Source organism: Poecilia reticulata, linkage group LG2, assembly GCF_000633615.1.
Source record: "Poecilia reticulata strain Guanapo linkage group LG2, Guppy_female_1.0+MT, whole genome shotgun sequence".
Taxonomy (NCBI): domain Eukaryota; kingdom Metazoa; phylum Chordata; class Actinopteri; order Cyprinodontiformes; family Poeciliidae; genus Poecilia; species Poecilia reticulata.
In genome coordinates, this window is record NC_024332.1 from 24,994,097 (window position 1) to 25,007,664 (window position 13,568).

Here is a 13,568-nt window from a genome sequence, read left to right on the forward strand (position 1 = left end):
ACATCAGACGTAAGATCAATTGTTATTATCTATGGCTATAGATATTGTTATTGATTTATTGTTGAGTCCTAACTGAAAGGAGCTGGAGCTGAAATTCACTGTTGGAACAAATAAATAAAAACCTTCATTCAGRTTTTGTGTACGAGGTGGAAACAAAGCAGTTCAGCTTACCTGACTGTTTTTAAACTTGGATGTTGATGTGGAAGAACTGTAAATAATTCGATCTATACTTTAAATAATAATAAAGTCTTTTTCTTTTTCTATTGTCTTTTCTTTGTAACGTCTTTCCATATTCAGTCTCGGTGCTCTGCAGCTTGAATGACTGTTATAGACCTGATCCCTAAAAATAGATTTCTTATGATGTATTTACTTTGAAAACGTGTCACATTCAGTATTCAGTATTTTATCAGCAGCTAAATGGTCTCAACAACAACATCTATGGTGACACCTGCTATAGAGACAGCTATGAGTGTGTGTGTGTGCGCGTGTGTGTGTGTGTGTGTGTGTGTGTGTGTGTGTGTGTGTGTGTGCGTGTGCGTGTGTGTGCGTGTGTGTGTGTGTGTGTGCGTGTGTGTGTGCGTGTGCGTGCGTGTGTGTGCGTGCGTGTGTGTGTGTGTTTAGGAGAAGATGTGTAGGCCATCCCTCACAGTGGCATGTTGTCAAAGATTTGGAAGAATTTGGCTACATTTGATTGACTCATTACCAAAGCTCTTATTTATTCATAATTTTTCTTCCAGATATTCCTGTAGCATAMCACATATGTTCAGCAGCTTTTGTTTTTCCTGTCCCTCCTCTGCAGATTACAAGTGGCCCCTTCCCTCTGACCTCTGTCCGATCTGGATCTACCTGGACGTCCTGTTCTCCACGGCGTCCATCATGCATCTCTGCGCCATTTCACTGGACCGCTACATCGCCATAAGGAACCCCATCCACCACAGCCGCTTCAACTCCCACACCAAGGCTCGCATCAAGATCATGGCGGTCTGGACCATTTCAGTGGGTGAGCGCACCGGGAAAAAAATATCTAATCAGATCAAACCTAATCAGACTTATGAAAAGGTCAGATCTCACAMTTTTCCTGAGAACTCCCTGTATCAGAAAATAAACATGATGGGGAGGGAGTTTCTACGGTCTAGCCTTAGCTGATTTGGTGTATTTGGAACAAATTTTTTTGTTGTGGAGGAAAAGCTCTCAAGAAGAGACATGATGAGGAATGGATAAATTCTAAAAATCAAAAATCAAAGGAGGTGTTTTCACACCTGATAGTCCGGTAGATTTAATTCAGTTCAATCTAACTGAGAACCAAAATTGTAACATTTGTAACGTTTTCAGCTGCTGTSATTCTCTTTCATACTCTGTGTCAAACAAAACAAACCCTTTGAAAAACCTGTTCCCCTCCTCGCCTGTGGTGGCGCTGCACAATAACTACTGATGGAAGAAATGACRCAAAAACCTCAGAAGAAGACACTGACTTCCTTCTTCAGAAAATGGAGTAGCGTCAGATTTTAGTGTTTGTAAGATTCCTTTTTTTGTCTTTGGTAAGAAACTATGAGCCGTTTCTCCCACWAGCGTTAKACTCTCACGTTTGTTTTGGTTGTATTTACCCAGAATGCCTTGCACTGCAGTCCATTTCATGCTTTTGTATGGGTTTTCGGTCTGCTTGGCGTTCACATATGCATTCCAACCACGCCGGAGTTCACATGAACCAACCTGAGATCTGGGTTTTAGACGGACCAGAGTTTGTTCTTTTGGTCCAAATCTTAGTTCACACCTCCCAAACGAACTGAACTTTCAAGACAAACGAACCTGAGTTCAATTAAAGCAGACTAACCAGGGCTGGTGTGAGTGAATCAGAAGTCTTTAGTTTGTCCAGAATCAAAACTACATCATGATTTTTTTATCCTAGTCTATGAATAAAAAAACAAGCCGATAGGGTTCAGTAGAATCCACCGTCGCTGCCTCATTTGAATTCAGTGAATTTCTCAAAGTCATCCCAAAGCTGCAGACATAATCTGGGCTAGACTTGCAGAAAACCTTCCTGAACAAACTTGCTTTAAACAGTCTGGAGCCAAACAGGCTAAAAWAGATAATTCAACCTGACCGTCGCTGCTGACGGACGGCCTCCAGCAAGAGATAGAGAACGAGAGAAAGAAAGAGAAAGTGTCAACGCCGGCAGCAGAGTCGGGAACTGTCAGGACACGGAGCAACGAGCAAAGCACTGCGGACGGCAGATAAGTTCAGGCAGAAAGAGAGAAGGAAAGAGAGCAGGGAGGAGGCAAGGTGAGAAAACAAAGGGAAGGTGAGGCAGAGAGAGCAGGAGAGTTATTTAGACATCAGAGATCTCTGTGGCATGGCTGTTTGTGGAGTCATTACAACATTTTAACTGTATTTTATCAGTTAAAATACAGTCTWTTTTGATCAATAGACTTAAAGCTGCAGTATGCAACTTTTATAAAGAATGTTTTTCACACATTAAAACTGCCACCATGTTGTGACGGTTTGTTACGGGGCAGATAATCTGTGAAAACATCGACCTCCTCTGCATCCTCTGTTAGAAGAAATGCACTRCTCRYGACCAAAAACAACCAATCAGAGCCAAGAGGAGGGGCTTAGTGCTGTCAATCACTCTCGTGTACTAGAAAAACTTGAAAATGTTGTAATATATTTAGGTGTGCGTTTTTGTTGTTGTTGCTTTAGTTTTTTTTGCAATTTCCGCACCACTAAACTGCTTTACTGTGTAAAATACTGTGTGTTTAGTGTGTTGTTTATTTGGCACGTAAAAGTAAAAAAAAAAAAAAAAAGTAGAATTTTGAAATTATAGCTAAAAAGAAAGATACTAAAAGTTTTGTGGCCCTGGAGTACTCGTCATCTCTGGGCCCCCATGTCAAAAGGTTCAGACATCTCTGTCTTAAGTTAATTAAAGTTACTAGAAAATAATCTGAGAAAATAATTGCATAGTTCATGAATAGATGAGGAAACGTCTACATCACTGAACTGTTTTAAATAATTTCTCAGAAAAGAGCAAAAAAGAAAAAAAAATCACTGAATTCCTTTTTGAAGTTGTAGCTATATTTATATAGAGGAATATAAACTATTTAATTTATTATTATTCAGAAAYGATAAGAAAAGAAACTGAAAGGATTGACAGATTAACCCCTTACTGCCTTTCTGCCAACATTATTCGTTTTGACCCAACAGAAAGTTTACAAGTAGCCAACATGAATAACATCTTTAAAAGTATAACATTAAAATATGAAATGGATGTAAATTATTTAAATTAGAGGGTTTTGTTTTTCATTTGTTCTTTGTTTTACACTGAATATGATGTTGCTTCCTGGTTCATTATCATCATCAGCAGCAGCACATGATGCAAAATAAAACGTCTTTAGTGCAATCTGAGAAGGCAGCAGTGTTTCCATAAAAACAGCAAATAGAAAGCAAGCATTAATCAAAATAATTTGACAGAATCGTGTGGACACTCTGCCGGTTTGCTCAGAGTAGATTCCACCTTAAAATTCATTTCACGTTACACATAGACTCACTTAGCTTCACACAAACTTCCTTTCTGGTCCCCAAAGGGAGAAACTGAGAAACGCAGTGATGATGTAAGAAGGGATACAAATTTCCCCAAGAAATTCTCTGAATTTCTTTACAGAGGACAACCAGGTGCTGATCATTAACTTTTGCCTGTTTTTACAGGCAAAAGTTGTAAAAGATTTACAACTTTTACTCTGCTGCTCTTATTTAATTGACTACTGAGTGTCAGAGAAGTAAATTTGATCATTTGCAGTTAAATGTTTCTGAGCGCACTGCAGCTGTGAASCTCCTGTGAGAAAGGTGGCGCCAAACACACAGGAGTTGAAGAAAACAGAAGAAAAAGAATAATAGAAAAGTGTGGAAATACATCTTATTTTCCATTTAAGCTTTCTATGTCCCATCGATTCAAAGACACACTTCTAACATTTGAAGCCCCAGAAGAGTCAAAATAAAAATGCAAACATTAAGACATAAAGCAGACCTGTGACATCCTTTTTCTAAAGTGATGTAGTGATACATTYTACTACAAAATGTATCTCCATTTTTTGTTTCATTGAAGTACTGCATGTTTCATAAACTGCTGAACAATTAAATGAAAAAATAGCACAAAATATTTGTACATTTTTATTTTCTTTAAGTGTGGCCCTGAGGTACTTTGGAAAAATTGGCCCACAAGACCAAAACCGTAGCTACTGCTGATCTAGAGATTTTAGTAAAAGACTCTCTTTATGAGGACATAGAAGAAGTTAGACAATGTTAGTAGGTAAAAAAAAGCATTTATATTGATGGAGCCTTTTTTAAATAGAAGAGTGATGAWGAGAGGAACTTCCTGCACTGACAATAAATTAATGAATTTAATTGCTGCCCTCCTCAAACACTGTCCAATAAAGAAACGGCTGCTTTGCGAATGCTTGTCACGTTTTGTCCTACTTTTGAAGGACAAAAAGGTAATTTGACTCAATGCCTCTATTTCTGTTGCAGCTTCCTACAATAGACTAAATGATGAAGATGGATGGCTTATCTTGTCCACCTAACACTACAAAAATGGCTTTTTAAATAGGTTTCTTTGACCTAACAGTGTCATAACGTCTAGCAGTGATGTCCATGAAATACAAAGGTGACCTCAGAAGGCTGTGGTTTGTTTTACTGTCGTGTGAAACATGTTACAGTAAATCTCAATAGATTTATATTGAAAAGTTAATTTATTTCAGCTGTTCACTTCCAATAATGAAACTGATTATATACTTGCTTTGGGCTCCTTTTGCATGAGTTCAGTTTCTAACCAATCAGTTCTAGTCATTCTGTAGACATCAGTACATCGAGGGAAAGTCCTGCTGGAAAATAAAACCAGCGTCTGCATGAACTTTGCACRAAGCACGATGAAGAGCTCTACAACTGGTTGCTAGCTGTTGCTAGCCGATGACACGGCTCCATCACTGACTGGAAATGTGACACAGACAGTTGAGGTTCACGTGCTACACCTGGTGGTATGTGGGACCAGTTTCCCACATATTAAAGCCGCAGTGCTTCATAACAGCTTAAAAATAAAAAAAAGATTGAGGTTAGAGTGGAAGGAGAAAACGAATGCAGCAGCTCAGGAAGACATTGTGCTTAAAAGACGAATGGTATCGTCGCTAGTTTGGCAGTATTTTCAGTATTTAAAACAAAACAAAAAAAATTTWATTATTCATATCGACTGACATGAAATAGGTTTTCCAGCCACATCACTCAGCCCTGATAGCCCAACACACTGAAGGAGACGGCTGTGGCTCAGTTCCTGGAAACACCTGCTGGTCCTGGACTCAGGATGCTTCTCCAGGCCGAGCCTCGTAAATCTCCTCCACATTCTGGAATCAGCTTTTCTTCACAGTCCTTTAAAGGTCGGAGTCATCATTGTTGCTTGTGCACCTTTTTCAAACACACTTTACTCCCACTCACCTTTTTATTAATGTAATTGGAAACAGCACATGAGCAGCCGGATCCTTTTCAGCAGTGACCTTTTGTGGCTTCGGTCTCCTCATGGTCTGTCAGTGACTGTCGGCTCAACAGCTTTCAAGCCGGCTCTCTTCTCTTCCTCCTGGCTTTGGAGATCGTGACATTGTCATGAGATTACATTTCAGTGTTAAAAATGTGTTTGTTTTTTTTCTTGGTCTTGAATTTTCTGAGGAACTGAATTGAGGGTTTCATTACCTGAAGGGCCAACATAATCAAAAGAAAATGATCTTTCCCTTTAAAGATCCTGTTATTGGTTTTATGTAGCATTCTAATCTTCAAAGACACTAGGACGGGGCTTTATTAGCTGTAGGCTGTCATCATGAACAGAAATAGACCCTTAAAATATCTACAAATACTTGAGCCTATCTTAATAATCTAAACACCAAATATACCTAAATATGCATTAATTCACTCAGTGCAAACAGTCGCAGCCTTACATCAGAAGTGCTGATTCCATTGGCAGATTATTTCACTAAAAACATAAAAAAATGTCTTGTGAAATAATCTGCCAGTGGAACTAGAACCTTTTCATCAATATTAATGAATTGTTGACTTAAAACAAGCTCCTATATCTGAGGTTATCTTTGCTCTTGTCATGTGTACTGAGATATTTGCTCTAGAAACTTGACCAAAAATACTTGATAAGATTTTGTATTTCTGCAGCGCAGGAAAATTTCTTTTCCAGACGAATTCATCAGATGAATATTTCAACAGGTAATTCTGATACACAGTCCAGCAGCGGTGGGGGAGAAATTAATTCTCCTAAGTATGTCAATTTGGCAGCTCTATTATAAGTCCAATTAAATAAGTTCAAAGAAATAATTGTGCATGAATAAGTTAAACAGTGGCTCGTCACACTGATCACCGCTAAGGGGTCCAGGTGGGRCGGAAGACGGGGCCAAAGCCAAAGATAGAAAAACRGCCAGCGACCTTTGAGTAAAACGGAGTCGGCTTCCCTCTGAACCCGAGTGCTCATTAGACCTGACAATCCCCGTTCCGTTCGTCGTGTTTTCTCTAAACTTTATCGACCAGATGCACAGGGACTAATTCTTCGGAGTCGGTTGTCAGCCTCAGTTTGATTCCTGCGCTCTCCCCGAGGCGCCGGGGTCTGCTTTGCGTCGCCTTCACTTCATTACCCCCGTCACTCGGAGYTGCTGGGTCTGCTAATGACCGAGTCCTRGCCGAGCCAAAYGGGTTTGAATTGGGCCTTCCTTCCTGGTTCTGATCCAGATAAGAGAGCGACAGCTGGGACCTGTTCGTTATTTACACTCTCTTCTCGTGAAGCTATTTCAAACTTTTTGTTCACATTGGGGAGATTTTCTGACTCTGTYGACCAAATTCAATTAATTTTAAATTAAATGTYTCTTCCCTAAAAATGAGCAAAGGTTCTTCTGGACACGCTGCATGTTATTGTTTACATCCAGAAATTTTGCACATGCACACAAAGATGGAGGGTAGAAGTCTAGTTGTTTACTTGCTGTCCTTATTCAAGTGGTAGAACAATGTCATCAACTAAATTWAACCTGGATATGTAGGTTTTATTAGTTTAGTGCAGTGCGCCACAGAAAAAGGGAAACTAAAGCAGAAAAACTCAAAGCTACTAGCATTCTTCTCTTTTCTTGCTCTGTATCGGCTATGCTACACTCAGACCCGTTGCCATAGCAACTGACTGACAACAGCTCCGCTAATATTCCAGGTCTGACCACCAAAAAACACACAGAAATTTCCCAAACAAAGAACAAAACATTCAGTCTGTTCTTTCACCTGCACTACTGATGATCTGTCAGAGTTGGTGTGTTGGTCACCTTTTTTTTTACACTGAACTGAAACACAATGAATTCCACAGCATACCTACATGTTAAAGTTGTCAAAGTCAGGCTAGCCTAGCTGACCTACTTCCCTGACCCTCCCTGATACCTGTGAAATGTGCTAACTTTTGATCTTGTTCTCTAGTCRTCATAGTGATGAAAGCACTGCATCCTTTTTTCATATATCTCATAAATACATTTAAGATTGAGCTCATTATGTTGATAACGTAACAACTAACTAACCGACAGCAGTCATCATTGGCTCGTGACTTCATGTTGCAGTATGTCTATACAAACGAGGCTAAAATAACTTAACCACACAGATTTTGTCAATAAATACAAAAAAATAATACAAACTAGAAGTTGGAACAAAGTTATTATAAAATGTATAAGACGTAATTAAAACTAAATGAATCTTTCTTCTAGCTGTGAAAGCACACTRTCATWAAGAGAAGGTATTTATTTTTCAGTAATAAATAGATGTTATGAGCCTAATTTATCTAACTTCACTTCAGCTGGTGAGACATGGACTAGTTTTAATGAGGAAGCAGCTCAGTTCTTATATATATATATAAAGAAAAAACAAGTTCGGCTGTTTTGGCTCTCATCTCCTCTGCTTTGCCTCTCCAGCCCTGACAAAGTGACTCAGATCCAGCATGGTGTAGATGATGCAACGACAGACTGTAAGAACTTTACTCCTCCTGCCTCACACACAAATATTTTATGCRTGCTTTAGCTYCATGCCTTAGTGACTCGCTAACAGAATCTAAAGAGACTCTAGAGAAAGCCGTGTGTTTTAGTTGGAGCACCATCTGCATGTTAACACGGCGAATGTTTACAACCACGTCTTGTTGGAACATTTTCACTGAAAATCTGCACACCGGAGTGGTTACTTTGTCTTAGCCTAGCCCATTAATAACACAAGAAAATGCAAAACTTTCAATAATTAAATAGCAACGGTACATGGCGGATTCCAGTTGGCTCCTTTCAGGAGACCTAGCAACACACTGGGGTAAAAATGAAGCTGGTTTAGTGAAAGGCTGTCCACCTATTGTCAGCAATTCACCTCTCAACACGAGATCCAGACGTCAAGGTGAATATTTTTTAATTTGAAGTTAGAGGGGAAGCACAGTGTATGGTTTATGTGAGACTCGCTATAAAAATATTCAGAACTTTCGATTTTTGCTTCACAATCTGCAGCATCTTTCAGAAATGCTTAATGGGCCAAATAAAAATAAATAAATAAAAAAATCGATGAATTGATGGACTTTAATCTGTGGTGAATTTTAGTTCAGTTCTGTAGAAAAACCTGTGAATCTGCGAACATTGATATTAAAAGTGCTGACTTCTCAGTCTGTCTATAGTACCTGAATGGGATTCGACCATTTCAATCCAATTTTTAAAGAAATTCATTCCACTTTGCTCTCAATTATTTAGAATACAAATATATAAAGAAAGCCAAAAATAAACTAATGTCTCTGTTACTAAGGTGTTAATATGCAGCGTTTTTCCTATAGAGGAAGAAAGTGTTAAATCCATGCTGTTAAGTTTAGGAAAGAAACTGTCTCTTTAGCTTTGCCCTCTGATTCGCTAACCTGAAGCTAAAAGTCTGAATAGTTGGTGTCCAGAATGTGTGGGGTCTGCAGAGCTGTGAGCTGCCCTTGTCTTGACCCTTGACCTACACAAGTCCTGGACAAGTCCCGGTGACCGTGATGATCCGATGTGCAGACCTAATTGTTCATTGCTGTTTGGMTGGAGAGCTAGCAACAGGTGGCTAGCTTCTTTAGCTTAATGTTGTTCTCTGTTTCATCAAACACCTGGACAGCAGTGGATCCCACACTCTGACTTTATTTTTCAGATATACTCACTCCAACCATACAAAACCTACATAGACCACTGCAAAATGATTAGTTTCTCTGATTGTATTCTTTATAGGTGAATGTTTGAGTAAAATGAACTTTGCTCTTTTATTCTATGAACTACTGACAACATGTCTCTCAAATTCCAAGAAGAAATTTTGTATTTTTTTTTTCAGAAAATGAGAAATGGTCAAAAAATGGAAAGAGATTCAGATCATCCAGACCTCAAATAATGCAAAGAAAAGTTAATATTCTTTCATAAACAATAATATTAAAGTTTTAACTCAGGGAGAGTTCAGTAATCAATATCTGGTGGAAGAACCAGGAGGCTCAGTGCAGGCGTCTCTTCTTTTTCTCCAGAGCTGCAGGTACATATATATAATGTTTTTCTGTCCTGGAAGGCCATCTGATAAAACTGAGTGCATGAATATAACACAATAGTGAGGTTATGTACAACCTTCTCCTCCAGAATACCAATGAAACAGACGCAGCATGTCTTATGGGGCAGTTTGAAGGAAAAAAAGGGACCCAGACGGGGACCCAATCAGCAAGCTGTAGCAGGTGCAGAGTAAATGCAGACTTTAATAACATCCTGGTGGAAGAGAAAACACAAGCACTGCTGGAGACGCAGAGTCAACAAACACATGAGACAACAGAAATGGAGACTAGAGGTGAGACGACAGGAAGTGGCAAAGAGCCAGAAGAGAGCAAAGGAGAAATGGCTCAACATACAGCATGAATTCTGGGAAATAAAGAGGAGGTGTGGCATGATAAGGATTTACACCGACTGAGGARAACAAGGTCAAATAATTTAAAATGAAACAGATAAAACACAGGAAAACCTACAGAACAGAGAACTCAAGACGTTTTTTTTCTGTCAGCTTTAGTTTAATTACCTGCCTGACTTCAGTTGTTASTAGAACATCTTAAATGATATCAAACAATGTCTGTTATTTTAGCTTTTAAAGGAAAATCTTTCCCAAGATCAGGAAATGTATACATAGACGTGTTCTGTCATTTACAGCTCAGGTTATTCGGGTTTTTGCCTCAAAAATAGAACAATAATCTGAAAGCTTTCTAATCTACCAACTGATCAGCTGTGGCTCCTCATAACGGACGAAAACATCAACTCTGTTCCTTAAATAGCTCTCGGTCTTTAATTTGCTGAGCTTTGATATTTCTGGCTTTATTTAGCATAAAAAGTCAGGTTGCATTGACATGTTCATTCATCTTCCTTTAATTCTCTCAATACTGTAGGTTTTTTTAGCTGACTTTCTTCTTTTGCGTTGTGTTTTATTTTGYCTTTAATAAAACAGTTTTGTTTTGATCCTGTTTTCATGTCATAGAGTGAAACAAGTCCATTAACTTCCTGTTATAGGTGATTATTTCTGTGGATTCTTAAAAAAAATGTGTCATGTCCAATATAGAATATTAAAACCACGTCACTGCACCGTGAGAAGCAAAGAAAGAACTGAGAACACTCCAGGTATATTTTTGAAGTGACTCGATGAATACTGCACCATAGAAATACAAGTTAACCGTGACTATTCAGTTTTATTTCTGAGCATCCTAAGATTACTTCAGGGTGTTAAACTTCTTTGAAATAAGTCTCTCACAGACATGTTGGGCGKTAGAATCGGTGCAGGAATGAGGTTGCTCTGTGACGCAGCGGCTGTGAAGTTGCGCGGAGTCGACAGGAGGCCTTTCTGAATAATGTAATGTCACTACGCCAGGCTGCAGGTCTGAACCAGCCTGAACACGCCTGAGTGCCGCCCACACGCCCAGCGGGATTATGTCAGGGTCTTTACCRAGCCGAGCTCCGCTTCCAGACTCACTCTTACGTTGTCTCTTTGGGTTCGTCAGGAGGAGGCTGAACGGAGAGAGCGTCCGTGGGAGAGTTGTGGATGTCAAAGCGTGCCTTGCTAATGTCTCCCYCGGGGGAGCGGAGTCTCGCTCTAAACCGATTGGCCCAAACATCGCCACTTACACACGCTTCTACAAACAATGGGACACATCGTGACCATGTGATCACATATGCTCGCATGAATACACGTGTGTGTGTGTGCGTGTTTGTGTGTGAACATCTTTAAAAATGCATAAATTACATGAATTAGAAATGTTAATCTTCACCAAAAAGTCCCACACAGCCTCTGGCTTCTTGCTTGATGTTAAAGAGAAAAATCATTTTGAAATCAGTCGCAATTTTGCTTGTTTTGGAAACGACGAAAAATKGTAAAAATGTGTCGGTTTAGTATTTTTGTTGTGATAACACGTTGTTAACCAGCAGCAGCAAGACTTYCARATTCTTAACAAATGTGTTGGTTTCAAAGAAAACCACACGACACATCGGATCTTTATAACTCTAGAAACTCTTTTATTCAAACGGTTGTTTCATTGTAATTTTTTGGTAAAGTTGTGAATTTATTCTGCTAATATTATGACTTTATTCTTAGAATTAAACAGATATTCCCATATCATGGTCCTGATACTCTGTTGCACAACTCAGAGAAGGGATGGTCGAAATAAAAGTCACGTTTTGAAAAATACTTTCTCTTTGCAATTTAGAAAAAACTCTAATAAAATCGTATCAGGTATGTAAAAAAATGCAGATTTTATTTCAAAAGGGGCAGTTTTATGTAAAATCAACTTTTTTGAGCTTAATGTCATGATGATGACGTCTCCTCATCGAAAACACACCTGGAGTGTTGCCTTGATTCTTTCTTGGATGTCTGATTAATCTTTCAATCTCCATGGCAACCATTCAGCTGTGCAGAATACCTGGGTGGACCTAGCTCCGCMTTCCAGGATGAAGCTCCTCCTCTTAGCTGCAGTTTCCAGGCTTCTGAGCTTCTGCCTCTGAGAGCAGCAAACCCCTGGAAAGCCTCCACTCAGCTCCTTCAGACTAGCCATYAGCAATTAGCCCGGTGGTTCTGAGCATCAGCTACTTCTCATAGCAACGCTGGTAAAAAYGGTGTTAAAGGTTCACAGAGGAGCGAAGTTGTGATGACTTCCTGAAGGCGGAGTTTCAGAAATAACAGCTTCTTAAAGAGACAGTCCCAATTTTAGGATGTTAAATTATAAAGTCAAATTTCTTTTAAGTCATATTTGATATATAAATATATATGATTTTTATAAAACTGAAGTTAATRTAGTTAAAAATGGTTGGAAAATACATAACCGTATTCCTTTAAGTGCAAGAATATCCACATAAATGTTCCCAAAGTAATTTAAAACTTGATGTAGAAGGAAAACTACAGGATGTTGAAATGAAACCATGGGAAATAGACAGTACTGCCCCTTTAAACTTCCAAATAGCTCGTCGTTTCATGAGAATGTTTTGTATGTCGTCTGATGAATAAATATTGCTCCAGCTCAGGGATCTCTGCGGTCAACATACACACATGCAGCGCAGCGTGTGTGTTACTGTATGTAGGGGGATCAGGCTGCAGAAGGCCAAACAGACTGGCTTATCAGCTGGTCTGCTTCCAGTTCCTGGTCGGCCCACCGTAGCCCTCCCACCAGGCCCAACACCGAGCCGTCTGCCTTCCAGCGGAAACACACTTCACATCCATGTGTGTGTGTTCATGCTCAGCTCACGCCTTCTGCTGCGACTCACACACAGATGGTTATTATTTTCCATAATGATGTGGAAATGTTGCTGCTTGTGTCTGGCTTGAACACGCTCACATCAATCCTCGCTCCGGCGACGGCGGCAGAATTAGATAAAAAATCTGATCTAAATGAATCAAATAACTTCATCTGTTTTACATTTTACATCTTTTTTTCTCCCCTTCTATATATGAAAACTATTTAATGAAGACTGACAGGTGAGAAATGATAGCGATAATGTAATGCAACCTCAGTCTGATACCATCTTTATTTAATTAAGGTTTTAATTCAAATCCCTCTGACACTTTAGTCTGAGGTCTGAGCCGCCATAAGCTGCATAATGAGTTATTACAAATGGAATCGCTGATTATTAGACATTGATCTGTCATCCTTAGTGCAAGATTTTAACAATCCTGGACTTTGAATAAGAACGGCAGAACTTTGAACCTCTTCTAAAGGAAAGCAAAACTTTAATTACGTGTTAGACTCACAATGACACAAAATATAAGGATAAGAGGATATAAACTCAAAGTTTCACACACTTTTTCATAGAGAAATGATTTGTTTCTATTGCTCTGATGCATTAACTTATGATGGTTGGAAATGACAACACACTGAAGAGATGTTTGGGATATTAACGTTTTGAGCAAACTTCACATTTAAAAGGATGGATGGATGGATGGATGGATGGATGGATGGATGGATGGATGGATGGATGGATGGATGGATGGATGGATGGATGGATGGATGGATGGATGGA

At 39.2% G+C, this 13,568-nt stretch overlaps 1 protein-coding gene across 7 annotated transcripts in view; it reads left to right on the top strand.

The window, feature by feature from the left end:
- Positions 1-13,568, top strand: part of htr2aa (5-hydroxytryptamine (serotonin) receptor 2A, genome duplicate a) — a 125,844-nt gene that overhangs the window by 101,637 nt on the left and 10,639 nt on the right. For 6 of the 7 annotated variants that reach the window (XR_536302.2, XR_536296.1, XR_536299.1 and 3 more), the window contains one exon: positions 800-880. Coding sequence is in view for 1 of the 7 variants with exons in the window: in XM_008436880.2 (XP_008435102.1) it covers positions 800-1,000 (201 nt within the window). In the remaining 6 variants the exon portion in view is untranslated. Of the gene's footprint in view, positions 1-799; positions 1,001-13,568 lie in introns of those variants that run through there. The other variant, XM_008436880.2, reaches the window with a different exon arrangement.